At 49.7% G+C, this 26,196-nt stretch overlaps 1 protein-coding gene and 1 long non-coding RNA gene across 5 annotated transcripts in view; one reads left to right on the top strand and one right to left on the bottom strand.

Moving 5' to 3' along the window:
- Positions 1–26,196, top strand: part of LOC135897913 (uncharacterized) — a 103,041-nt gene that overhangs the window by 48,598 nt on the left and 28,247 nt on the right. The gene's annotated exons all lie outside the window — the stretch shown is intronic.
- Positions 1–26,196, bottom strand: part of LOC135897911 (uncharacterized) — a 145,078-nt gene that overhangs the window by 95,024 nt on the left and 23,858 nt on the right. For all 3 annotated transcript variants that reach the window (XM_065426603.2, XM_065426604.1, XM_070533530.1), the window contains one exon: positions 25,768–25,973. In XM_065426603.2, coding sequence (XP_065282675.2) covers positions 25,768–25,973 — 206 coding nt within the window. The remainder of the gene's footprint in view (positions 1–25,767; positions 25,974–26,196) is intronic.

Genomic DNA, 26,196 nt, shown 5'->3' with positions numbered 1-26,196 from the left:
CAGACCAGCCGGCGAGTGGTGGGGTGAAGATTTTCGGCACTGGCAGTCGGGGCATGAGCGAACAAACTTTTGAATGTAGTTGTACATTCCCCACCAGTAGTAGCGTCGTCGGAGGCGCTGGTAGTTTTTGAAAAGTCCCGAGCGAGCACACTGTGGATCAGAGTGGAACGATGCGCAGATTTCAGAACGCAGGCTTCGAGGTACAACTAATAACCACTGGCGGCCTTCAGAGGTGTCATTGCGTCGGGGAAGCAGGTCGTCTCGAATGGCGAAATGGCGAGCTTGACGGCGCAATGCACGAGTGGTTGGCTGCGATGACGGATCAGCAAGGCAGTCTATGATGGAGGCACTCCAGGGATCCTGGCGCTGCTCAGAAGCGATGGTCCCAATGTCGACGGAAGAAACGTCAAGCTGGGATATTGCGCAGCAGGGATTGTCGACTGGCAAGGGAGAACGTGAGAGGGCGTCAGCATCAGCGTGCTGGCGTCGGTTGCGGTACAGTACGCGGATATCGTATTCCTGTAAGCGAAGCGCCCAGCGGGCGAGATGGCCTGAGGGGTCTTTCAATGACGACAGCCAGCATAGCGCATGGTGGTCCGTGACGACATCAAATTGTAGACTATACAAATAGGGCCTGAACTTGGTAAGCGCGCAGATGATCGCCAGGCATTCTTTTTCCGTGACGGTATAATTGGTCTCGGCTTTAGTAAGCATACGGCTTGCATATGCCACAGCATATTCAGGAAACCCTTCTTTGCGCTGCGCTAGGACAGCGCCGAGGCCAATATCGCTGGCATCTGTGTGTACCTCAATAGGTGCCGTTGGATCTTAGTGGCGCAAAATAGGAGGAGACGTCAGCAAACGACGGAGCTTAGTGAACGCCTCGTCACACTCGGACGACCACGAATGGAGAGGTCCGTTGCTGCCAAGGAGCTTCGTCAGGGGCGATATGATGGCGGCGAAGTTGCGAATGAAGCGCCTGAAGTGGGAGCACATACCTACAAAACTGCGCAGTTCTTTGACGGACGTCGGTTTAGGAAATTCCGCTACGGCACCAAGTTTGTCTAGATCGGGGAGGATTCCATCCTTCGAGACGACGTAACCTAGTATCGTGAGCTGCCGCGCTGGAAATCGGCACTTTAGGTTCAGTTGGAGGCCAGCGTTTGCTAAGCACGTCAAAACACGCCGTAGGCGTTGAAGGTGCCTAGTGAAGTCAGAGGCAAAAACAACAACGTCGTCGAGATAACATAAGCACGTGTGCCACTTCAAACCACGGAGAACTGTGTCCATCATGCGTTCAAATGTTGCTGGTGCATTACAAAGTCCAAACGGCATGACGTTAAATTTGTATAAGCCATCGGGTGTGACAAAGGCTGCCTTCGGCCTATCGACGTCAGCCATGAGTACTTGCCAATAGCCGGAGCGTAAATCTAGAGATGAAAATAATTCTGCTCCGTGTAGGCTATCGATGGCGCCATCGATTAGCGGCAGCGGGTATACATCTTTGCGAGCGATCTTGTTCACGCGCCGATAGACTACACAGAACCGTACCGAGCCGTCTTTTTTCGTAACAAGGACGACAGGGGATGCCTATGGACTGTTCGAGAGTCGGATCACTTCGCGGCGAAGCATATCGTCCCCGCACCTACCCCGCACCTCCACCAATTTTAAAGGTGTTTATTAGGCAGAGCTCGGAGCAGAGCAACGTCGGTGGGCAGGGCAGTCACAGCTTCCAAGCACGAGAGCCGATGCTCTGCAGGAGCGCTCGACCCACTGCCGTTTAGAGCCAGTAGCGCTGAACCCACTAGCGTCTCTCTTCGCGACAATATATATATATATATATATATATATATATATATATATATATATATATATATATAGATATATATAGCTACGGAACGACCGCCACAGTGTGGGGCTGCACTGAGGAGGACGAAGACGACGTGTGTGCCGGCTTGATATAGCGCCGCCATTTTGGCCTCAGTGAGCTCACCTATAAATAAATTTTAAATAGTATTTGGGTTCAGCTTCCCGTATCATTAATTTGGTGGAGGTGGACGTTCCCCGTACCCGTCATGAAGCTTCGCAGAGGTCGCAACGGCGACAATGCAACTTCGGCTCCTGCTGGCGGCACTTCATCTACGCAAGCGTCTCCGCCTGCAGCACCGACCAATGTCCCCGTTTCCCCACCTCGGCATCCTGGTGTTTTCGACGGAGTCAGCAGTCCTGATGTTGACGACTGGCTCCGCTTATACGAACATGTCAGCACCAGTCACAGGTGGGATCCGACTATTGTGCTTGCCAATGAACTTTTCAACCCCGACGGAGCTCCATTGGCGTGGTTCCAGACTCTCGAAGAGGAGATCTCGAGCTGGGATCTCTTCGAAAACAAGCTACGCAACTTTTTTGGCAATCCGTTAACGCCAAGAAAGCCCTTGCCACACGTCTCCGACGCGCTATTATCCTAATTACCCCCCTCGCCGCTCTAGGGCAACCTCTTCCTTCGCTCCTTCTATGCCCGCTCCATCATCTTACCCTGCGACACCTTTGACACGACCCCACTACTCCTGCTCGCCTTCTCCCTCCCGCCGGCAATCCCGCTCGCCCCCGTCACGCCGTGCTCCTTCTCCGACCTACTCGCCGCACTCCCGACCGGAAAACTAGGCAGTGCAGCTTCTGGAGGTGAAGCTGCATTGACGACATTGGCACGAAATCCTCGCTTCACCTTACCCACGAACAAGAATCTTTTGGGCGTTCTCGTCGACAATGTTCCTGTGTGTGCGTTGATTGACACCGGGGCGCATGTGTCCATTATGAGTGCTGCTCTTCGCCGTCGGCTCAAAAAGTTCTGAAGCCTGCCCCGAACCGAGTTGTACAAGTCGCCGACGGAGAGACTGTCGCTATTGTTGGCATGTGTTCTGCCCGACTCACCATTGCTGAGAGACACACGGTCGTTCTCTTCACCGTCATCGACCATTGCCCTCACGAACTCATTCTCGGTCTGTATTTTCTTGTCCATCATTCTGCCCTAATTGACTGTTCGGCCGGCTCACTTCGCCTTGACTTGCCTCCTCTTGCCGACCCTGTGGATCCGCCTCCAAGCCGTCTGAGCTGCATGGATTTTATTCGCCTAGCGCCTCACTCTGTGACACACGTTGACTTGTCCTCACCAGCTGTACCTGACGGCAATTACGTGGCCGCACCAATTCTGGCCGTTATCCTTACACATGGTGTTACCATGCCGCACACTGTGCTGAAAATTACTGGTAACCGCACCTGCCTTTCAGTTGTCAATTTCGCACTAACCGGGCAAGTTCTGCCTCAGGGCATCTCCTAGGCTATAATTTGCGCTTTGCAGGGAGATGAGGTCGAGCCATTAACAGTGGATCGTTACAGCTCAGCCAATACCGTGACGTCATCGCACGGCACTGACGTCGACATTAAGAAGATGGTCTCCTCTGACCTTACACCTGCTTAAGCTGAAGCTCTTTGACGCGTTCTTGAAGGCTATCGCGACATTCAAGACTTTGACAATAGGCCCTTAGGTCAAACGTCCATCGTGACCCATCGCATAAATACTGGCGATGCGGACCCTATTCACCGACGTACATACCGTGTTTCTGCGTCGGAACGAGCTGTTATCCAACAGGAAGTCACAAAGATGCTTGCAAAGGACCTTATCGAGCCTGCCTATAGTCCCTGGGCATTTCCCGTATTACTTGCCTAAAATAAGGATGGAATGCGGCGCTTTTGTGTAGATTATCGCCACCTGAACAAAATCACAAAAAAGGACGTGTACCCTTTGCCACGTATTGATGACGCTCTAGACTGCCTGTACGGTGCCACCTATTTTTCTTCTATCCACTAACGGTCCGCCTACTGGCCGCATCACACGACAGTTGCAGGGGCGCACTGGGGCCGTAGTGAGCGACAACCGGTGACTGCGACAGCAGCTGCTTGATATCCGAGAAGGCTGCTTCGCACTCGTCACTCCAGGCCCAGGGAACATCGGGCCGCAGCAATCTATTTAGGGGTAAAATGACGTTTAACAGGTTAGGAACAAACTTGCCATAGTAGTTTATCAAGCCCAAAAGTGAATGTAATTGCTGCTTGTCCGTGGGACGCGGAGCCTTTGCGATGGCTTCTAGCTTCTCAGTTGCCGGTTCACTTCTGTGCGCGCTAATGACATTTCCCAAGTACTGCAACTTGTCTTTGAAAAACTCGCTTTTTTTTCGTTACCCTGATGCCTCTGTCTGATAACCGTCTCAATACCGCCTCCAAATTTTTTAAGTGCTCCTGTTCAGTCTTTCCGGTGACCATGATGTCATCGATGTAACAAGTAACTCCGTCAACGCCCTTCAGAATATTATCCATGATCTTCTGAAAGATCGCCGGCGCTGAGGCGATGCCAAAAGGCAAGCGGTTAACAACATATAAGCCCCTGGAAGTGTTCAAGGTCATGTAGGCTTTGGATTCTTCGTCCATCTCAACTTGCTGATAAGCCCGACCCAAATCAATTTTGTAGAATTTCTGACCACCCGCTAATGCTGCCAAAAGCTCGTCAAGCTATGGAAGCGGGTACGTCTCGACATCTAAGATTGGGTTCAGCGTGAGTTTGTAATCTCTACAGATTCTAATCGACCCGTCGCGCTTTACTACGGGAACAATTGGCGTAGCATACTTGCTACTGGCGACACGAGAAATGATTCTCAACTTCTCGAACTTTTCCAATTCAGCCTCTACCGTTTTCACAAGAGCGAAAGGCACACTCCCTGCTTTTAGAAAACGAGGCACTTAGTCATCCTCGAACTTGAGGCTTGCCTGCTCTCCTTGTATGGTCCCTAACTCATCCTTAAACAGGTCTTCGTTTTTCCGTAGCAGCGTTTCTAGTGCTGCAGGTGGACTGCCTGACGCAGCGGACACCTTGCAAATACCTCGAATGCCACCCCAGTCTAGCCTGATATGCTGTAGCCAGTTGCCACCTAAGAGCGGTAGGCCGCCTTGCGGAACAATGTAAAGCGGCAATCGTGCCTTTTGGTTATTGTGGCGGACCAGCACATCCATTACTCCTACAGGCTTTGCGGTTCCCCTATGTACGTCTTCAGTTGCATCTTTGTTGGTTGCAAACGAACACCAGGAAAGTACGCTTTAGCCTGATGGTGCGACATGACCGATACTGCTGCTCCTGTGTCGAGCTCCATGTTTAGGGTAGTTCCTTCTACATTTACGCCTACCACTATGGGTTCCGTTCGTGACACGTCAACATTTTTGCGCTTAGTGAAGTCGTGCTCAGTCTTGCACTCAAGCGTGCGCCTACACTGCTTCTGGCTTTTTGGTTCCGCTCTTGCTCTGCACATTCTGCGTATGTGCCCCTGCCGGTTACATTCGAAGCAAGTAGCTGGTACGTGCGGACACGCTTGCGCATCATGCTTAAACTAACCACAGCGATAACACTGCTGGTATTTGGCATGTTTACTTGCGTACTTATTCTTCTGCTTTCCGCTCTGCATTCGGTGAACTAGGCCACCGTTATCTGATAAATCATGGGCTATCACTGCATTGTTCATTGCGGCCTCGGACGCCAGAGCACGGTCAACTGCCTTCTGGAAAGTTAAGTGCTTGTCCTCGGCGAATAGCTGTTTCTGGATGTCTATTCGCCGTATGCCACACACAATCTTGTCGCAAAGCGCATCGTCGAAAAAACAACCGAAACCGCAGGTTTGAGCTAGCCAGCGTATCTCTTCTACAAACTGAGTTATCGTCTGCGTTTCGCCCTGCACGGCGCGATAAAACTTGGCTCTCTCGGCAATAACGGATGGCTTTGGCGACAAGTGTTTGCTCAAAACTTTCCTTAACTCGCTTATCGACTTCGATGTAGGCGCATCGGGAGCAGTCAAAGACTTTAACATTTGGTAGGTTTTCGGACCGATGAGACTCACGAAAACGTCGAATTGAAGGTCGGCTGTAACCTTGTTTGCCCTCAGGTACGATGATAGTCGCTCGTCGTACGATGTCCAGTCAATGGTCGAGTCGTCAAAAGGTTCCATCTGTCCCAGCTGCGAGGCCATTTCGCAGTATTGTCGATTCCGAAGAAGAGACTGCCAACTTATCTGCAGGGTCCCGTTGTCGATGCGTTGATTCTCGTCGCCAATATGTGGTGTTCTTCCAGGCAGGCAGGAACCAGGCGGTTGCAAGGAAAGTACGCGAAAGGGAATTGCTTTATTCCATTGACAAGGTGACTGGCGAGCGCCAGCACAGCTGGGCCGCCGGCTGCGATAAGCTGGGAAGAAGTGCGCAGGCTACGCTCGGCGCCTTGATATATAAGCTCTTATCTAGGGGGCGTGTCGCTGTAGCGCACGTTTAAGTTATCGGTACACGTGCAGCCACTACAGAGGTGACGTCTTGCGTCGTTGGCATATGTGGCATGACCACACATACTGGCAAACGAAACGGCACATACCGTGCCAGTAGTACCGAAGCTGGAGACGAGAGTATGTGTTTAATGCACCAGTGTGGCCGCAATGTGGGTCGTCGTGGAATGTGGCGCAGATGTCGGAGCCGAATTGTCAGGTTATAACAAGCAACCACACGCAGCCACTGGAGTTGTAGTTGTGGCGGTGCAGCAGGTTATCCCCAATGATGAAGTGCGTGGCTTGGCAACGGAGCGTCCGAGAGATCGGCAATGGCGACTGGCTATGCACGAAATGAATAAGCGGAAAGATTCATGTGTCTTTGCGCTGCTCTGATGACATGTTAGAAACGTTGAGGGCGAAAGCACTGCAAGTGGAAACGGACCTGTGGAGATGACCATAATGCAGGGATGACCTGGATATAGCGTCCGCGTCTGAGTGCTTTCGGCCTGAGTGATAAACAAGGCGGATATCCTACTCTTGTAGGCGAAATACCCAACGCGCGAGCTGACCAGTTGGATCTTTAGTGTAGATAACCAGCATAGTGCATGATGGTCGGACCCGATGTTCAATGGACGCCCATACAATAAGGACAAAATTTTCGGATACCCCAATTATGGTCAGACATTCCTTCTCAGTAGATGAGCAGTTCACCTCGGCGTCGGTAAGGGTCCGGCTGGCATACGCGACGACGTATTCTTCGAAGTCATCCTTGCGTTGCGCAACAACAGCGCCGAGCCCGACACCGGTAACTTTCATATGGATCTCAGTTGGAGCAGAGGGATCGAAGTGTCTCAGTACTGGAGGCAAGGTGAGAGCGCGTCACACTTCCTGCCATGCGTCGTCGCACGCCGGAGACCAGGCCGATAGGTCAGAACGGCCGGTGAGAAGCTGTGTCGAAGGGGTGATGATATAGGCAAAGTTACGGACGAAGCGTTGGAAATATAAGCATAGGCCGATGAAGCTGCGAAGCTCTGTCATGCTGGTTGGTGTAGGGAACTCGGATATGGGGCTAAGTTTTGTGGGGTCCGGGAGGATACCGTGTATTGAAACTACATGGCCGATAATAGTGAGCGTATGAGCGCCGAAGCGGGATTTCTTCAAATTTAGTTGGAGTCCTGCAGTGGAGAGGCACACAAGGACGTGCTCGAGGCAGCTGAGGTTCGACGCAAAGTCGGTGGAAAAAACCAAAATGTGATCTAAATAACAAAGGCGCGTTTTCTACTTCAGCCCTCGAAGAACGGTGTCCACGCGCGCGAAAGTGGCAGGCGTGTTGCAGAAGCCAAATGGCATGACGGTAACTTCATATATCCATCAGGTGTTACAAAGCGTGTCTTTTGGCGATCGGCCTCTGTCATTGGCACTTGCCAGTACCCGCCGCGCAGATCCAGTCAGGAAACGAATTCCCCTCTTTGTATGTAGACTGTACAAAGCATCATCGCTGCACGGAAGAGGATAGACATCTTTGCGCGTTATTCGGTTAAGGCGACGATAATCGGCGCACAACCATATGGAGCCATCTATTTTTTAACGAGGACAACCAGACATGCTCAGGGACTCTTGGAGGGTTGGATGATGCCACGCTCCAGTACGTCGTCAACCTGCTGGTCGATGATCTGGCATTCAGCGGCCGACACACGATAGGGATGCTCACTGAATGGTTTTTGTTAGTTGGTGTCAATACTGTGAATGACTGCGGACGCTCGGCCCAATGATGGTTGGTCAATGTCAAATGACGCACGAAAATGCTGGAGTAGCGTGATAATTTGTGCTGCGCAGGTGTGAACTCCACATCGACGGCAAGAGCAAATACGTCCGCAGGGGAATCGGTCACGGCGGGAGGAGCAACGGCATCAATTGGAAGTGATGCCGTATCAGCAAACATGGTAGCTGGGAGAACGCAATAGAAAGCTTAAGAGGTAACCAGGCATTCGCCGTAGGGTAGAGATGATGGGCAGGCGGACGGGTCGCACACGTAGAGGGCAGAAGAACCGTCGTAAAAAGTGACGACAGCAAATGGAAGCAGAAAGTTCCGGCGGCGTGCACAAGTCGACGACGGCGTGAACGGAACAGATGAGTTCGCAGCCGAGTTGCAAAACACAGGGACTAGAGCGGCGGAGAAAGGTGCGATGTCGATGTCACAGTAGGCAAGAACTTTGAGGATACTGGTCGCCAGGGTCAATGCGCGGCACTGATATGCAAGACATTGCTGTGCAAGACACTGATATGCAAGACATTGCTGTGCAAGACATTGATGACTGAATGCGATGCCAGGTTGCCGTTCGCAGAGAAAGAGGAAGGGAATGGTCACTGCGTTCAAATTGCGGCAAAGCTTCTCACTAATAATAGAAATGGCGACTCCCGTGTCAATACGTGCGTCTAGGTGACGCCGTCTACAGATAGTTCAATTTCGTTCGCAGGGGAAGAATGAGGCTTTGAAATGTTCGACGGAAGCGGAGTTCTTGCCGCTGCAGCTGCGACTGTTAGTTTTCCTCTCGGGCTGCTGGGCTTGGTCGGCGAGCCATGGGAGAAGTGGTTCGGCGACGTGGCGAAGGCGACCAGCATGAATCGAAGGTGGCAGGAGTCTGTAAGACGAGTCCAGAGGAGGGTCATGACAGAATTCGAGCAGACCTGTAGCTTGAGGCCCCCACTGTCAGGTAAACGGAGGCTGCGATGGTGGCAGAATCGTGCTACGTGGCCAGGAAAACAGCTGGAATAGCATATTAGTGTTGTACCTTAGTGTGCGACCTTAGTGTTGAAGCAAAGAACGACAATCTTGTGGGCATCATTAAAGAATGTACAATGCATGTCGGTGGTAATTCAGTAAGGCAGGATACCAGTAAACTATCGCAGGAGACGAAAGATCTGATCAAGAACCGCCAATGTATGAAAGCCTCTAACACTACGGATAAAATAGAACTGGCAGAACATTCGAAGGTAATCAACAAGAGTAAGACAGCTTACATAAGGAAGTACAATATGGATAGAATTGAACATGCTCTCAGGAACGGAGGAAGCCTAAAAGCTGTGAAAAAGAAACTAGGAATTGGCAAGAATCAGATGTATGCATTAAGAGAAAAAGCCGGCAATATCATTACTAATATGGATGAGATAGTTCAAGTGGCTGAGGAGTTCTATAGAGATGTATGCAGTACCAGTGGAACCCACGAAGATAACGGGAGAGAAAATAGTCTAGAGGAATTCGAAATCCCAAAGTTAACGCTGGAAGAAGTAAAGAAAGTCTTGGGACATATGCAAAAGGGGAAGGCAGCTGGGGAGGATCAGGTAACAGCAGATTTGTTGAAGGATGGTGGGCAGATTGTTCTAGAGAAACTGGCCACCCTAAATACGCAATGCCTCAAGACCTCGAGCATACCAGAATCTTGGATGAACGCTAACATAATCCTTATCCTTAAGAAAGCGCATGCCAAAGACTTGAAAACTAATTGACCGATCAGCTTACTGTCAGTTGCGTACAAATTATTTACTAAGGTAATCGCAAATAGAATCAGGCACACCTTAGGCTTCTATCAAACAAAGGACCAGGCAGGATTCCGTAAAGGCCTACAAGGTCTACAATAGACCATATTCACACTATCAATCAGGTGATAGAGAAAAGTGCGGAATATAACCAACCCTTACAGAAAGCTTTCATTGATTACGAGAAAGCGTTTGATTCTGTCGAAACCTCAGCAGTCATGGAGGCATTACAGAATCAGGGTGTAGACTAGTCGTATGTAAAAATACTGAAAGATATCCATAGCGGCTCCACAGCCACCGTAGTCATCCATAAAGAACGCAACAAAATCCCAATAAAGAAAGGCGTCAGGCAGGAGGATACGATCTCTCCAATGCTATTCACAGCGTGTTTACAGGAGGTATTCAGAGACCTGGATTGGGAAGAATTGGGGATAAAAGTTAACTGAGAATACCTTAGCAACTTGCGCTTCGCTGATGATATTGCCTTGCTAAGTAACTCAGGGGACCAATTGCAATGCATGCTCACTGACCTGGAGAGGCAAAGCAGAAGAGTGGGTTTAAAAATTAATCTGCCGAAAACTAAAGTATGTTTAACAGTCTCGGAAGAGAACAGCAATTTACAATAGGTAACGTAGCACTCGAAGTGGTAAGGCAATGCATCTACTTAGTGCAGGTAGTGACGGTGGATCCGGATGATGAGACGAAAATAATCAGAACAATATGAATGGGCTGGGGTGCGTTTGACAGGCATTCTCAGATCATGAACAGCAGGTTGCCATTATCCCTCAAGAGAAAAGTGTATAATAGCTGTGTCTTACAAGTACTCACCTACGGTGCAGAAACCTTGAGGCTTACGAAAAGGATTCTACTCAAATTGAGGACGACGCAACGAGCTATGGAAAGGAGAATGATGGGTGTAACGTTAAAGGATAAGAAAAGAGCAGATTGGGTGAGGGAACAAATGCGAGTTATTGACATCTTAGTTGAAATCAAGAACAAGAAATGGGCATGGGCAGGACATGTAATCAGGAGGGAAGATAGCTGATGGTCATTAAGGGTTACGGACTAGATTCCAAGGGAAGGGTAACGTAGCAGGGGGCGGCAGAAAGTTAGGTGGGCGGATGAGATTAAGAAGTTTGCAGGCATGACATGGCCACAATTAGTACATGACCGGTGTTGTTGGAGAAGTATGGGAGAGGCCTTTGCCCTGCAGTGGGCGTAACCAGGCTGATGATGATGACGAGCATATTGGTCAGTTATGAGGTGTTCGACACGGGTTGACGACAGGGGCTTCAGCAGCCGAGTAAGGTATGAGAATCGGACGTCACACCGGCGCATGGAAGGTGCCGGTGGCCCGGAAGGCATCAGGAGCGGGGGGAGCGTAAGGCTGGACGACAGCGTTAGCGTAAGGTAGCGGTCCAGCAGCAGGCTGTGGAGGAGGTGCGGGTTGCAGCGCCGGGAAAACTTGCGTCTGGCTTACGTGATGAAGTGAAGGAGCCAAGGTTGCCAACGACTTGGGTGTGCTGGTCGCCAGAGAGAGTTGGCGTGCGACTTCCTGCCGGATGAACTGCTTTATGTCTGGCATTAAAGCACAGATGTCGGCAGCGTTGTGGTCTAAATCCAAGGGAGACAGATCTGCAGTGTGCTGTTGAGCAGCGCGTGTTGAGGAACGCTACTTGTGCAGCTCATCGTTATGCTGACAGAGCTGTATGACCTCGGCAATCGTCCTTGGACTCTTCGCTACGAGCTTCTGGAAGGCATGGTCATCGATGCCTTCCATGACAATGCCTTCCAAAGCACAGATGTCGGCAGCGTTGCGGTCTAAATCCAAGGGAGACAGATCTGCAATGTCCTGTTGAGCAGCGCGTGTTGAGGAACGCTACTTGTGCAGCTCATCGTAATGCTGACGGAGCTGTATGACCTCGGCAATCGTCCTTGGACTCTTCGCTAGGAGCTTCTGGAAGGCATGGTCATTGAGACCTTCCTTGTCAGCTTTGTCCATAGAGAAGTTGATCCGCTTGTAGACCGAGAGCACGTCTTCAATGTAACCGGGGAAGGTCTCATCGAGGCATTGAGCTCCACCACGCAAGCGCTGCTCAGCACGAAGCCGACGAAGGGCGTGACGGACAAAGACCTCTGCCAAAGTTGCCGTGAAAACCGACCAGGTGGTAAGATTGGATTCATGATTGCAGAACCATAAATTTGCCGTCAGTGAGGTAAAAGATCCCATACGTGAGCTTGGTGCGGTCTTCCCAATAATTATAGGCGCTTACACGGTCATATTCGGTGAGCCAGTACTCCACTTCGTGGTCATCTGTGCCACTAAATATGGCAGGAACGCGCTGCCGCATTGCCCCAAAGCAGACGATAACCGGGGGCGCGAGAGCAGCAGCCCGGGACGGTTCCAGATCATCCATTTCAATAGCTGGTGGTAGCGTCCCGCTGCGAAGTTCAAGGATGTCGAAGAGAAACCCAGCACCTCCACCAAATCCAGCGGGGGTGTTCGCCTGGCAGCGCAAGTTCTAGGTTTGCAGCGGTAGGCAGAAACAAAGGGGTGCTATAGCGAAACGGCATGCAAGTGCTTCTTGTCGGCTTCCTCTTTTCACCAGCGCCATGCCCACTACCCAGTGCCTTCAGTACAATATATATATATATATATATATATATATATATATATATATATATATATATATATATATATATATATATATATATATGTATGTACATATATATATATATTTATATATATGTATGTACATATATATATATATATATATATGTATGTACATATATATATATATTTATATATATGTATGTACATATATATATATTTATATATATGTATGTACATATATATATATTTATATATATATATATATATATAGATATATATATATATATATATATATATATATATATATAGAGAGAGAGAGAGAGAGAGGTTGGTGCGTTGTGTGTGTGACGGCTATTCAGGAGGATGATATTGAATGAGTTGAATTAGGGAGAAGTGCGCGCGACTAAAAAATGAAACCCTGTTTTCGAGTTCGCATCATGGTCCTTGCGTCACATTAGGTCGCCAAGATGAACCTCAGCAACATCATGAGCACGTGCGAAAGTGTGATCAACAAGCCGGAGTGCACAGGAGCAGAAGATGGCGCCCATGTAGCCAAATGGCTACGCTTTTTTGACTCCAAGGAGACAACCATAGGATGGCTGGAGCGAGACAAATTACAACACGTCAGAAATCACCTGAAAGGTGAGGCATTCCGGTGGCATTTGACCGAGATTTTCGACACGTTCGACTCATAGAATGGCATCAAGGAAAGCACGCTGGAACGGTTCACTGCGCCCATCTGGGATACATTGCGCTGGTTCATACATGGTGGCCTGAGGAGGGGTCAACTAATAAAGCAATATTACGAAGTCAGTACAATTCTGCTGCCTTGCTGACTTGAAAGACGCCCATATCATTTCAGGCTGGACTGACGGTGAGACTTCGGAAATGGAGCTGCATGTAGCTGCGAAACAATTCTCAACGCCTGCGAAGCGGCTTTCCGCTGCACTAGAGGCACATTTGTCTTTGCAACGCACCTACATTTGCCGTTCAGCAAGGCGTGCAATGGTACAGTGTGATCCTGCTGCGAAGCGACAAGACTCAGCAGGACCACCAAGCATGCCTCCGAGTGTGTTCCGACACTGCGCCTTAGCTGGGTAGAGAAGAAAGCTTCACTGGCACGAAGCATGCCATCGCCGTGGAAGCGCTTCCGCCATTGCCGTCGACCAGGGAAATGAGAAGAGCGGTTGAAAGCTGTGTTGATACGGTATGATGCCGCTGGGAACTGGAATGCTGTGAGCGCAACTGTAGACACAAGAGATACCATTAGCTACGTCAACGATACTGCGATCAAATTTGTAAAGGTTCAGTTACTAAAGGGTCCACGCATCATCGTTCAACAAGTCACCTTGACAACAAAAACTTTGGGCCGCGTTCAAATAGAACTCTAAATACCAATATTAAAAAAGACAATCCAAGCACACGTGCTGCAAGGTGCGAAGACACAACTGTCACTTTGCCTGCACAGCGCCTGCTTTTTAAACCTCTTACTGAGCCTTCACAGTATGACTTTGTACCAAGGCAACAATATTACCCACTCCGCTCGGACGTATCAAATTCAAGTCTTTAGCGTTGAAATTTCTTCATTCCTAAGTGCCGACATTGCCCATCTCGAGGAGCCAACAGGCCGCATAGAAGGACGTCCTCCAGAACTATGAAGATTTTTTTCGATATCTCAAATGAACTTCGAGTGCATCGCGAGTGAGCAACTCCACATTACACTGATGAATAACGTTCCCGTTCACAAACCGCCATACTGATGGCCCCAGACCGACAAAGCGGACATTACCAGACATGTTGCCTGTCCTCTCCAACAAGGTGTAGTATAACCATCGTTCTCAACTTACACTGCACCCTTCGTCCTAGCGGAAAGGCGAAGGCCATACCCGATTGCGTACCGACTACCAGAGACATAAAGCTATCACACTGCCTATCCCACGTTTCGATGACGTGCTAGATAACTTCATTACCTCTCGATAATTTTCAACTTTAGATATTACGTAACGTTATTAGTGCGTTTAAATGCATGACGAGGATATTCCAAAAACGCCGTTCGGTACATCTTACGCTATTATGAACAATAAGTTATGCCTATTAGCGTAAAGAACGCCCCCGCCACATTTGAAAGGGCTGTAAGATTGGTAATCACAACAGATCAATAGAAGAATGTTATCAACCACTTCAGTGACACTGTGGTGTTGTCCACCACATTTCGGGAGCATGTAAGCCTCTTGCACGCTTTATTGGAAGCCTTAAGATCAAGAGTATTAGGCTGAAGCTTAAGAAGTGTTATTTCGCTCAGAATTCAATTGACTATCTCGGGCACAGAGTTCCTCACGGCACAGTGACACCCAAAAAGAGCAATGTTGAAGCAATCTTACGGTTTACAAAACCAACATGTCAGAAAGACCTGCAAATATTTATAGAACCATCAATGTCGACTGGCAGTACATTCCCCATTTTAGCAATGCCGTTCATCCTCCCACGAGAATGCTTCCCATGGACACTCAGTGAGAATGGCACGTTTATTGTTTGGCTTTTCACGAGATGTAGAAATGGCTAACCGAGGTGCCAATACTCAGTATATTCAGCGCCGACAAACCATTGCTTTATTTATTCTCATCTTTATTATTTATTCAAGTTACACCTGAGATTACTCAAATGTAGGCATCGGAGCTGTCCTGAAACAGTCAGATGACGAAGCAAACGAACACGCTGAGGCTTATAATTCGCGGAAATTGCTGAAAAACGAACGTAATTACGGAATTACAGAGAGTGAACGCTTGGCCATCAGTTACGCTGTCGACAAGTCACACTGTCACCTGCATGGAAAACCTTTTGCTGTCATAACCAACCATGCTTCCTTACAGTGGCTGAAGAACCCCGAAAATCCTCCCAGATGGCTATTTAGGTGGCCCTTAAAACTTTCTATGTGTGAAACGAGCATCCGACGCCATAAAGACAGCGATAAGATTGAAGTAGACAAGTTTTCTTGGAGTCCTGTGAACCAACCTTATTCCGCACCAGAGCTTCAAGACTACCAAGATGACCGCCCGCATTGCAAACACACGATCGAAAATAGGGGAAACGGAATTAAGAAAGTATATGTCCCTTATGTCTTCCGAATGGGAGTTCTCGAGAAAGCCTACGGCCACGTTGGACATGCTGGAGAGAAGAAAACCTTGCGAATACTTTCACCGCAATATTATTGCCGAGAAATTATGTATGACGTTTCCACATATGTCCGTCATTGCGGCACAAATTAGAGAAGCAAGAAACCGAAAAGCAAGCCAGTTTGGTCATTGGAGTCTCTGCACCTTAAAGAACAACTTTTCGATCTGCTAGACAAGGGCACTATCGGTGGCCTTGGAGGATACGGCGTGTCAAAGACGTCCATTCACTAAGCGATAGATCAGGCCACGCATTATCTGTGGGCGTTTGCACACAGAAGTAACACATTTTAGGCCTGCATATCCTGCCTGAAAAACATATTCGCTTCTGGAAAGCCTAAAAAATTTCTCTCTGAGCATGAACAGGATTTACCCCAGGCACATTCAAGCTCTCCTTGAAATACAACAACATTCATCAGCTCCTCACATCGCCTCAGCATCCACAGTGCAACGGAAAGAAAGAACGCACAAATCAGACTAAAGTGACTCTGCTCAAATGCAATGTCAATGAAGGCCCTCACAAACCAACCATGTATTCAAGATCTTTCGGAGGTCGTTAACGGATACAACCGGATCCGCATGAAGTGACCTAGTAGCCACCTTCTTTTCTGATGTAGGAAATGCCTTCTTATCCACCACTGCTAAACAGCGAGCCCAAAAACTGCAAGAGGCAAGAAAGGCTGCAGTTCATAATTCTCTCACGTACCAAGAAAAGAACAAGCTCATATACGGCAAAAAGTTACTACCAAGTGAACTTCAAGCTAATGACGTTATGCACTACGAGACACCGTGACATCCAAACCAAGGAAGACTATTTGCAGTGATGGAATGGCCTTAAAATATTCCGCAGTGTCCGCAGTGAATTAAGAGATTGACCGAGCCTTGAAGCCACTACGTAGACGTACCGACATTGTCCATGTCAGCGAATCGCCCCAGTATTACTGCCCCAGCCAACTGACCATTTCTCTGGGGGAGGGGAAATCTGTGATGGTTCACGGTCATTCAGCATGATCAGCATTGATGAGGCATAAGTATGCGTGACTGGGCAATAAAACCCAGTGTGCGGGTTTATCTTGTGGCCTTTGCGTCATATCTATATATACAAGAGGAAGGGATACCGAGGGGTCTGTTTTATATTGGTCATATCATAAGATACCAGCAAAGATGGACCACATAGGATTAATTACTTGTATTTAGTAAATGAATAAGGAATAGAAATGAAACTGCATGAAAAGACAACTTGCTGTAGGTAGGCTACGAACCCACGTCTTCGCATTTGGTGTGCGATGCTCTTACCAAATGGGCTACCATTTGTGCATTTGTGCGTCTTTCCATCGACTTTATTGGGTATTTATGCTTATCTACTATAACTAACCCAGCAACTTATATACATAATGCAAATTACGGTGGTCTGCTCGGCACCACTATCACTTGCTCTTCACTCTGCGAGCAGTACGCACGTTTGTCCAGTGAGCTGCTGAATAACACTTTGCAATGAGGCGAAGGCGGTGTGAATCGTGCATCTGTCCCATTAAAGCGGTGCGATGTATTGCGGGCGCATTCTTTTGCATTTACTGTTAAATCGTCCATAATTCTTTTTAGCTTGTTTCTAAGCTATGTGCCGTCGCCACTGTACTCAGAGCGCAGGCAGTGCAGGTAGAAACGGCCGCAATGCAACATGTGCTAGTACCACTGAGAGGGAACGCTTCCGTCCCGTAAGTCAAAGTTTGGTTCTCTGTAATAGCACGATATAGGGTTGCCCTCTGCGAAATCGCCGGCTGATGAACCCACGACAGGCCACCAACGAAGTTTAGAGTGGCCTGTACACACCTCACCTGTCGATTCCTTAATTCGTTGAGGGCGTTTGCGGCTGCGTCGCGTTACCCATATAGTGTACACGGAATTGCCGGTGGCTGGGGCTCCCTCAGCGCAGCCTAGCTGCTCCAGTGATTCTAGGAAAAGACGCAACCACGCCAGTATTGAATAAGAGTGTATTGGACCTAATCAAAACGGTATAAAGTATTCTCAATATGGATGACCCTCAAACCTTCAGACCCGCGATCAGTTCGGCGAACTCAAGATCGGGAGCAAGAACACCTAGCCCGCACCCCCGCCCTCCTAACGCTTAAACATTCGCAGTACACACTAACTTACAGTTGATTTCCTCCACTTCTAATTTGGACACATTCGCAGGCGCGGGTGCTTACCTTCCGTGCCCTCGAGAGTGACCGTTCCTAGTGGTGTTTAGAAACTAAGGACAGATTGACCAGTTATGCCGAAGTAACCAAGTGTTACCACTTAGCTCGACGGACAATGCGCCTCCCTACCTGGCACTCATTCGGGAGAAGGGCGTCATCCTAAGGAAATTACAGACCGCGTCACTCCTCGCCCCCGCAATGCTGCACGTGCTTCACCCAGAGCTCTATCCGAGTGGGCTGTGTGGTGTTTGTGCAGCTGGTCCAGTGGACCAATGACACATCATGTGGGACTGTGCCAGGTTCCCGACGGTGGCTACCTCCAGGACTTACCCGCCCGAACTTCAAGGTGCACAGCAGTCAGCAGACAAGGACACACAACTATGGGCCGTCCAGCAGGCCCGAGGTGCGCTCGAAAAGCACGAGCCTCATGACCCATTACAAACGGGACCAACTGGGGTAGGGCAGAGTAGGGTATAACCCCGGGTCGACGCTTGCCCAGCGTCACGACGTGTTAAACCGTCGCTTGCTGGCACTTTATTAAAGTTACGCCCATCCTATCCTTGACACATGGTTGGAGTTTTTCAAAATACACATCACATTGTGAGTAGAAACTCGGTGAAAGCACATGCACGGCACAGCTTTGTTGTATGTCAGCATACAACATCTTTCTCGGTGCAGGGAACGTAAAGTATGTCGAACACATGCTACTCTGCAGCGTGGTAGCTTCAACTACTCCTGGTACAAACCCGGAAACGCTTGGTTACAGAAATCTGACCTTCAACATCAGCCAAGGTCAAACTACCTTGCCGCGTGTACAACCATACTCGTAACCGATCTGCGACATGTGTAAAGTGCACTGAGTCCTGGTCGTTTCGGATGCGCTGAGCATTCGATGCTAAGTTCACGCTGAAGCGAGACACAGCGTGAAGGCCAATTCCTCGCCGCTACAGCCGCGCCGAGCAGCGTCTGTGCGTTGTCTTGTGGTGCAGTTGTAGATGCTGTAGTTGCCGACGGCGCCGAGCAGCGTGTGGCCTTCCTGAAAGCAAACAAAACCATGCTATTGCGCGACAAACGTGTGGTCTTCGTGCGCTGCTCTATCCCTCACGCCGAAATCCTGCTTGCTGGCCTGACCAGTGGACTAATGGAGTGCTGTGCGGTGACCGCGCTGCTCTGATTTACGGACACTACTGTGGCAAGCGTCCATGTGCACCTGCCAGGCCTATGAATATCACGGCCTGCTGCCACTTTCTGACCATCTGGGACACGACAGCGTGCTCTGCGGTGACCTCAATGCACATCATATAGCCTGGGCTACCCGCAGTTTCAACAGTCGCAGAATGCTTTGATAGCTGCTGCACTTCAGGCCGGCATTGCGCAGAGGAAGAGACGTGTGTGCAGTGGCTCCCACAGCGCAACAGCCACGGGTCTCAGCAATGTAGCAGAACATTGTTCTTACACATGGGCCACGGCTTCTGACGCTTGGCGGTCCCATCACCTTCCCTTCACGCTGAAGTACTATAGCGCCAAACAGACGACACAGGAAGAAGAGACACGGAAAGCGCTCGTCCGTGTCTCTTCTTCCTGTGTCGTCTGTTTGGCGCTATAGTACTTCAGTAATGCACCAACTAGCCCAACAAAAAGTTTTGCTGGAATCCCTTCACGCTGATGCACTTGGCTGCCCGATCCCCCCCAGGGCCAAATCCTGCACGTTAATCCACTGGGATAACCTTCCGGCGCATACTCGCCAACAATTATAGCCCGGATTTTATGCGGGCTATTCAAGGCCGTGTAGTGGCGGCCACCATCTGGGTGACTATACAGCAGTTCAGGCCCTACCGTAGCTGCGGTTGCTGGATCTATGAGCCACACGACGCCAAGCAGAGCACCGCGCAATGTGGACCAAGCGGCCTGTGCACGGGACTGACTTCCGGTAGATAGACGCCGTATGCCGATGCCAGGCTGGAACCTGGCTGAATCAGAGAAGGACCGGCTGTTAGGCTACTTCAACAGCATCTGGCGGTCTGGCGGCAATTTAAAGGCATGGCTGATGGCTGTTATTGTGCCAATCTTGAAACAAAGAAAGTCTGCCAAGGCACTCACCTCGTACAGGCTGCGTCGCTCACCTCACCGATCTGCAAAATGTTAGAATATGTACCATTGGCACGTATCGAGCGGATCTCACAAATTCTTAACATCTTCCCGGAACAGCAGACTGGGTTCCGTCATCGCCGGTGCACTGCTGACTTCATGTCGGCGTCGTATCATTCCTGGAGAACGGCCGAGGGTCCGGCGAAGTGGCACTCCTTGTGTTTCTTAATGTGCAAAGCGCTTTTGATGGCTTCCTCAACCCCGTCATTGAGCGCTTTCTGGACGACCTTGGGGTTACGGTATTTCTATTTTGTTACGTCATTTCTCACAAGATCGTTGTTATGACGTTTACCTAAGGGGGGAAAAGAGTGTGAGGTCCCCACGGTCAGTGCATTCCTGAGTGCAGCAGGTATCCGCCTTGAGCCTCTTTCTTTTCAAACATGCTCTGGCATCTCTCCCTTCTGCCGTCCCAGTAGACCTTCGAGATCGTGGCTTCATCTCCGTATACGCCCATGATGTAGCTCTGTGGATGAGGGGTGCAACTAGAAGACTTCCAGCCATTCGTTCCTGCTTGCAGCGAGCCCTGGACGAAGTTGTTTCCTACCTCCTAGCAGTTGGCCTCTCTGCAATGTCCTCAACGACGATGCAAAGAGGCCTTTCTAGTACATCTTTGCGTGACCATATGCGGACAAGCAGTCCCGATGGTGCTGGCTGACAAATGCATAACATGAAGCGAACCGTGGCCTATTTGGGCTGAAAGATAGACCCCTTACTCTCGTGACGCCAGCTTCCAAGGCGCTCATAGCTCAAGTGCAGAAGGTCCGAAAGGCGCTATGCCACCTGCTGCTCTGCGGTCGAGGATGCACACCGCAATTTAGTACCTGTCTATACGTCGGCGCGGCTATGTGAAGGCTTCTTTATGCACCCCCCTTTGTGGCCCACCCACGGGTTCGAGTAGACCGCCTGGAGCTCCAGTACCGGAAAGCTTTCCGATGATTCTTGGCTTGTCAGGGATCTCGCAAATTACTGGCTCCATAGTTGAGGAAAAGACATGGCCGCTTTCCTTGCTGCTCTTACAACGGGCCTTCCATTTCCTTGACAGGCTCAATCGTGTCCCGCATAGTGCGGCTGTGTTATCAAGGTATTGTAGGGGACCTCACTTGTTCATGGGCAGCTTGTCTCCTCCTTACGAGGATGTAGTCAGCCGTCCTCGCACGCTATCAATTCATCGAACACCTCCTCATCGTCATCCATTTGAGGTCTCTACAACGCTTGAGGGCCTCACAAAAAGGTGATGCCCATCTGTCGCCTTGTACTAGGCGCCGGCGTTCCCCTTCAAGCACTGGCTGGACGGACATCTTCACATCTTTATGGACGGCTTTGTCCACACAGACTCCCGAACTACCACACTCTCCTGTGTGATCAATGCTCTTAGGTGCCCAGGAGCCGGTTGTCATCCTCTGCGACGCATGATCGGCGAACTGGCTCTCCATCGACCGGAGACCGAAGGCCTTGGCGTTGCCCTGCTGGCGAAAAAGCTTCGCGCCCTTGTTTCGGGTGCCTTCAAGCTGTCGCTAAAGTGGATCCCTTCTGACCTCGGCGCCCAGGTCAACCAAGAGGCTGACATCCTCACAATGGCAGCACAGCAAACTATTGTACCAGTCAGCACCGCTTTAACGCCCTTCGATTATGCAAGGCAAATGTTGGCGCCGCATCTAACAGCACTGCACCGGGATCAGCACGTCGCGAGGGGTCTCGCTCGCCGTCCACTTCCTGATCGCAGTCTCACAAGGTAAGAGCGGTCTCTCTTGTTCGCCTGCGGATCACTGCTCCTGGGCGGCATTCTGGACCTACCGAAAGCCCTGGCTTCATCCCCGGCCTTCTCAGCGTGCGGCGAAGAGGAAACGATGAACCATCTACTTTGTTTCTACATCGCTTACTCAAAAGAGAAGGCTTCTCTCTACGTGTCATTTTGGCATCTGGGACTCCCAGCGATATCGGCATTCTAGCTGCTGTTTCTCAGCTGGCACTATAGCTCCACCTTCTGGCACCTTCTCACGTTCCTAGAGTACGCGAAGCTGTCGTGCAAATTGTAAATGCGCCGCCTGGCTACCGCTGACAGCGAGCTGTACCTAATGGTACCAGGCTCTACAATCGCTTCGACCTCCTTTCTTTGTTTTGTCCCCCTCCCCTTCCCCAGCGCAATGAGTGGTGCTCCCTAAACGCCTGCAGAAAATAGCACCTCTTCCTTTTCACAATCTCCCTCTCTCTCGACAAACCGGGCGGGTATTCTGTAAGAGTCCACCTTGTGGACTGTCCAGTTCGGCCACTGCTGGTTGGATGCAGCCGTATGAGCGATGATGAAACCGCGTTCAACCATGGCAAACGTTAAACTGAGCGTGTTAACGTCCCCGTGTCGTAGAAAATCCGGCATCGGCGTCAATCACTGTTTCAGCAGAAATCACTTCTAACCACGCTTGACCAACCAAGCATGTCCTCCGTGTAGCGCAAGGAAGTTACTGAACCAATTGAATTTCTGCGGCTGAAAAACATCATAAAATTTGTAAAGTACAACTTACACACTACCTACAGACATGATAGCGTCGGATTGTAATTTAATGTCTGACAAAATGTAATTCTGTTACACAGGCGCCCAAAACACAAACCCATTTTCCAGCATTTCTACCAGTCATAGCGCGGACATGGCGTCCGATATTTGCGCGGGCAAATGTGAAAGCCCCGGTACCAGATGGCACTCCCTTTCACTGCATCGTCACCCATGCAAGAGGCCGCGTCTCTACCAGAAAGCTCGCCTTCTTGCATAGCTTTTCGCTAACAGCGTTTCCCGGTAAACATTGTGGTTACATAAGCTGCAGTTGCCGTGAAGCGTGAGTAGCAGTCAGGGATCTTCGGATGCGTTCGCGTTCCACGGCGCACCAAGAGAACCAAGGCGAAGCTTAAGTGTCGTCTAAGTTTTTTTGGTGAGTGTCTGAGTATCCTTTGGTACGTGAACACAGTAAGCCGCAGTTAACGTTAGAGTGCTTGTCGCAAAATACACGAAGAAAGAGAATGCTTACAAGGTACGAATGTGCGGTCTTCTGCTAAAAATTTTGCGTCTTCCTTGTTCGGCCTGCGAGTCGCGACACAGCCTTCTCGAAAGCGCTCACCGATATATTTTATAGTGATAGCGACTATATTAACATTCCAGGTGAATTTCCGCAGTCAGCATTGACGTGAGGTTGCGTACACTGCACAAGTACGCAAACATCGCGGTCGCACGGTGTAAGCTGTAGGGGCGGCAGCAAGCATTCAAAAGCAAGCCGAGAAGGGTGTCTTTAGCTTGGCGTCATTTCGCGCGCACAAGAGGGATGTTGGGACGATACGCCCCGGATAGACCTCAGAACCACGGACAGGCTGTGCGACGGTATACTGCGCTAGAGTAACTGTATACGGGTACAATAATACTATACTGCACCTGTTAGAACCGCTGACATCATTAAATATTTGAAGGACGTTTAAGCTTCGTCTTTAAGAGAGCAACACGACAGTGTTCACGGATCCCTGACTGCTTCTGACGCTTCCCGGCTACAGCAGCATATGTAACCATCATGTTTACCGGGAAATGCTGGCACCGAACGCTTTGCACGAAGGCGAAGAAACGTGGCATCTTCCGTGGGCCGCGATACGGCGGACTCGAGCGCCATCTCGAGGTGTTGAAGGACCCGGGCGCGTCGCTTTATGGCGTTTGAGATTTAAACACACCAGATGACATGGCCGCTCCATGACTGGTAGAAACGCTGGAAAAGAGGTTCGCGTTTTGAGGTATCCCGTAACAGAATTATGCTTTGTCGTATATTCAAATTACAGTCCGACGCTATCACGTCGGTAGGTTATGGGCAAGTCATGCTTTACGATTTGTCTGACGTGTTCTACCTTGATATATTCAATTAGTTCAGTAACGGCCTTGTGCTACATGCAGGACCTTCGTGGTTGGGTATGCGTGGTTCGAAATAGCTTTCGTCGAAACGATGGTTGACGGACGGCGACGCCATATTTTCTGTAACCGTTAATGTTGTCCCGTTAAAAAGTTTATTCGTCCGGTCATGTTGTTGCGCCACTCTGTGCGGTCTCTAAGGCAGCGCATGCGTTCTTCAACTCTCTCGTTACTCATGCAAGAAACGCGTGCTCCCTCTCGTCTCTCGGGGCTCTCGCTCTGCGTTCGCTCCTCTCTAGTTGCGCCCGATGCTCAGTCGCACTACGCGCGCTCGCTCGTTCATCGTCCGTGGCACCCGCGCTGCGCAAGCCCTCTCTCTTTCTGTCTCTCTCGCTACTAGGGCTACTGCACGGGGCTGTATGTCAAACAGCAAGGAGTGAACTTGTGAGAAAGGGCAATGCCAACGCTACAGTGCCACTTTCAGGAAACCCTTTGTTGTAGTTTCTCATATATATGGTATAAAGAACTTTATTTGTCCTGAGGGATCAGTCTGAGACTGATGCGGGCCGCTCCCACGTCGGTACATAGAGGCAGCGCCCCTCTGCCGCCACACGGGCCCTCTGGACATAGTTTGCCTTTTCTTTCGTACTTGTTCTTCGACTCCTTCAATTATGTGGTATTGCTGCAGTGTTGATTATTATATAGCTGTTTATGTAGTTCCTTTTTACTTCCATTTTTATCCCACAACCATAGCTGATTCACAATGCTGACTTTTTGTTTCACGTTACACCACAACACAGTGCTGTTCCTTAACGTGTTGAACTAGTGATTTATAGGATGGTTCATTCATTCATTCATTCATTAATCATGGAATACTTCTTTTAAAAGTATTTTTTATTGAAACTATTGGGTGGCAAAATTTCACGTCTCCACGGACAACAAACACGGGATCAAAATGTTTTTCACGCATTCGAACGTGCTTCTAGTGAACTTAAGTAGAAGAGTTTGTCGCAGCGGAATAGCTTTCCTCCATTTGAATTGCAGATCCGTGTCCGTGTCGGTAAGCAAATATTACGAAGATATGTTTTCGGGTTGTCCTTACATCCCGTCCCGTTTGCAGGCATAGAACAAATATTAGGCACTACTGTCATGGGAAAACGCTTTATCTATAGTGCACAAGAAGACAAACGGGGGGGGGGGGGGAAACAGCAACGAAAGTTTGCTACGCGTAATTGCGTTCTTGTGTTTGTACGAATTAGCACAACTGAGAATGAGTGGATGAGACACGGAAAATGCGAAACGCAGGAGACGTGTTTGTTCTCTTTCCTTCACTCGGTATGAGTGGCACTGTTTTATAGAAACGTTCAATACTAATTAAGCGAAACTGGCACCATAATCCATTGTCCCCATGGGTTTGAGACGTACAATAGCCAGTTTCTAAAATTGGGGCTGGTTCAAGTTTTTATTTTTTTTATTTTGTTGTTTGAATTTGGCTACTATTACAAATGCAGGCGAACCTGCAAACAAAATAGCGCACTGGAGTAGTTTTAAACTATTGCAGTTTCAATTTTTGAGCACTACGCAGTAAAATAACGGCTCATTGCAAGCTGTGCGAACAATGTTGCCGCGCCGCTAATGACAGTCAACAGGCTTTTGTGCAGTATTCGGCATACGCAGAGAACGTCTATGTCATCGGTCCGGCGACTGCTCGAGTGCTCTTGCAATCATTACGTCGCCTCGAATGCCCCAATGCGTCCATTCCGGGCGCTATATGAAACGCCATAGCGTTGCGCGAGAGCGCCTTGATCACTTTAAATGCATTGAAGTGCACTGCATGGTAGTACTGCAGGAATGTGTACGGTTGGTCACTCACTGAGAGTCAAAGAAGCAGAAAATCCGTCGGTGCTGCAACTTGGAATCGTCGTAGACGAATGGTTGCGAGGTTGGAATGATGCCGCTGAACACCTCCCTCATCCGAATAGGCAGAGAACAGAGGCGCTGCTGTGGCGCCGTGGCATCGGGAACGTCGAGATCGTGAGAGTACAGCTCGCCGAACGACGGAGGCAGCGTGGACGTCGTCTGCACACAGTAAGCGTCGCGTAGGAGACATGATTCTTGGGGAGTTCGACACAGTTTGTTGTAAAGACTGATGGAATAGCTAGCCCGCGTGTCGAGTCGGCGCCATAAACTGGACCGAGTGTCACGACGTACCCGCGGGAGCGAACCTTGCGAGTGGTTGTGCACACACTCGACTGAGAAGCGCGACATGGCCGGTGTCACCCGCGCAGTGAAAGCTTCCTCC

The sequence above is a fragment of the Dermacentor albipictus genome, chromosome 2 (genome assembly GCF_038994185.2).
Source record: "Dermacentor albipictus isolate Rhodes 1998 colony chromosome 2, USDA_Dalb.pri_finalv2, whole genome shotgun sequence".
In the NCBI taxonomy this organism is placed as follows: domain Eukaryota; kingdom Metazoa; phylum Arthropoda; class Arachnida; order Ixodida; family Ixodidae; genus Dermacentor; species Dermacentor albipictus.
Note: the sequence above shows the minus strand (reverse complement) of the source record. Positions and strands in the feature narration are given on the sequence as shown.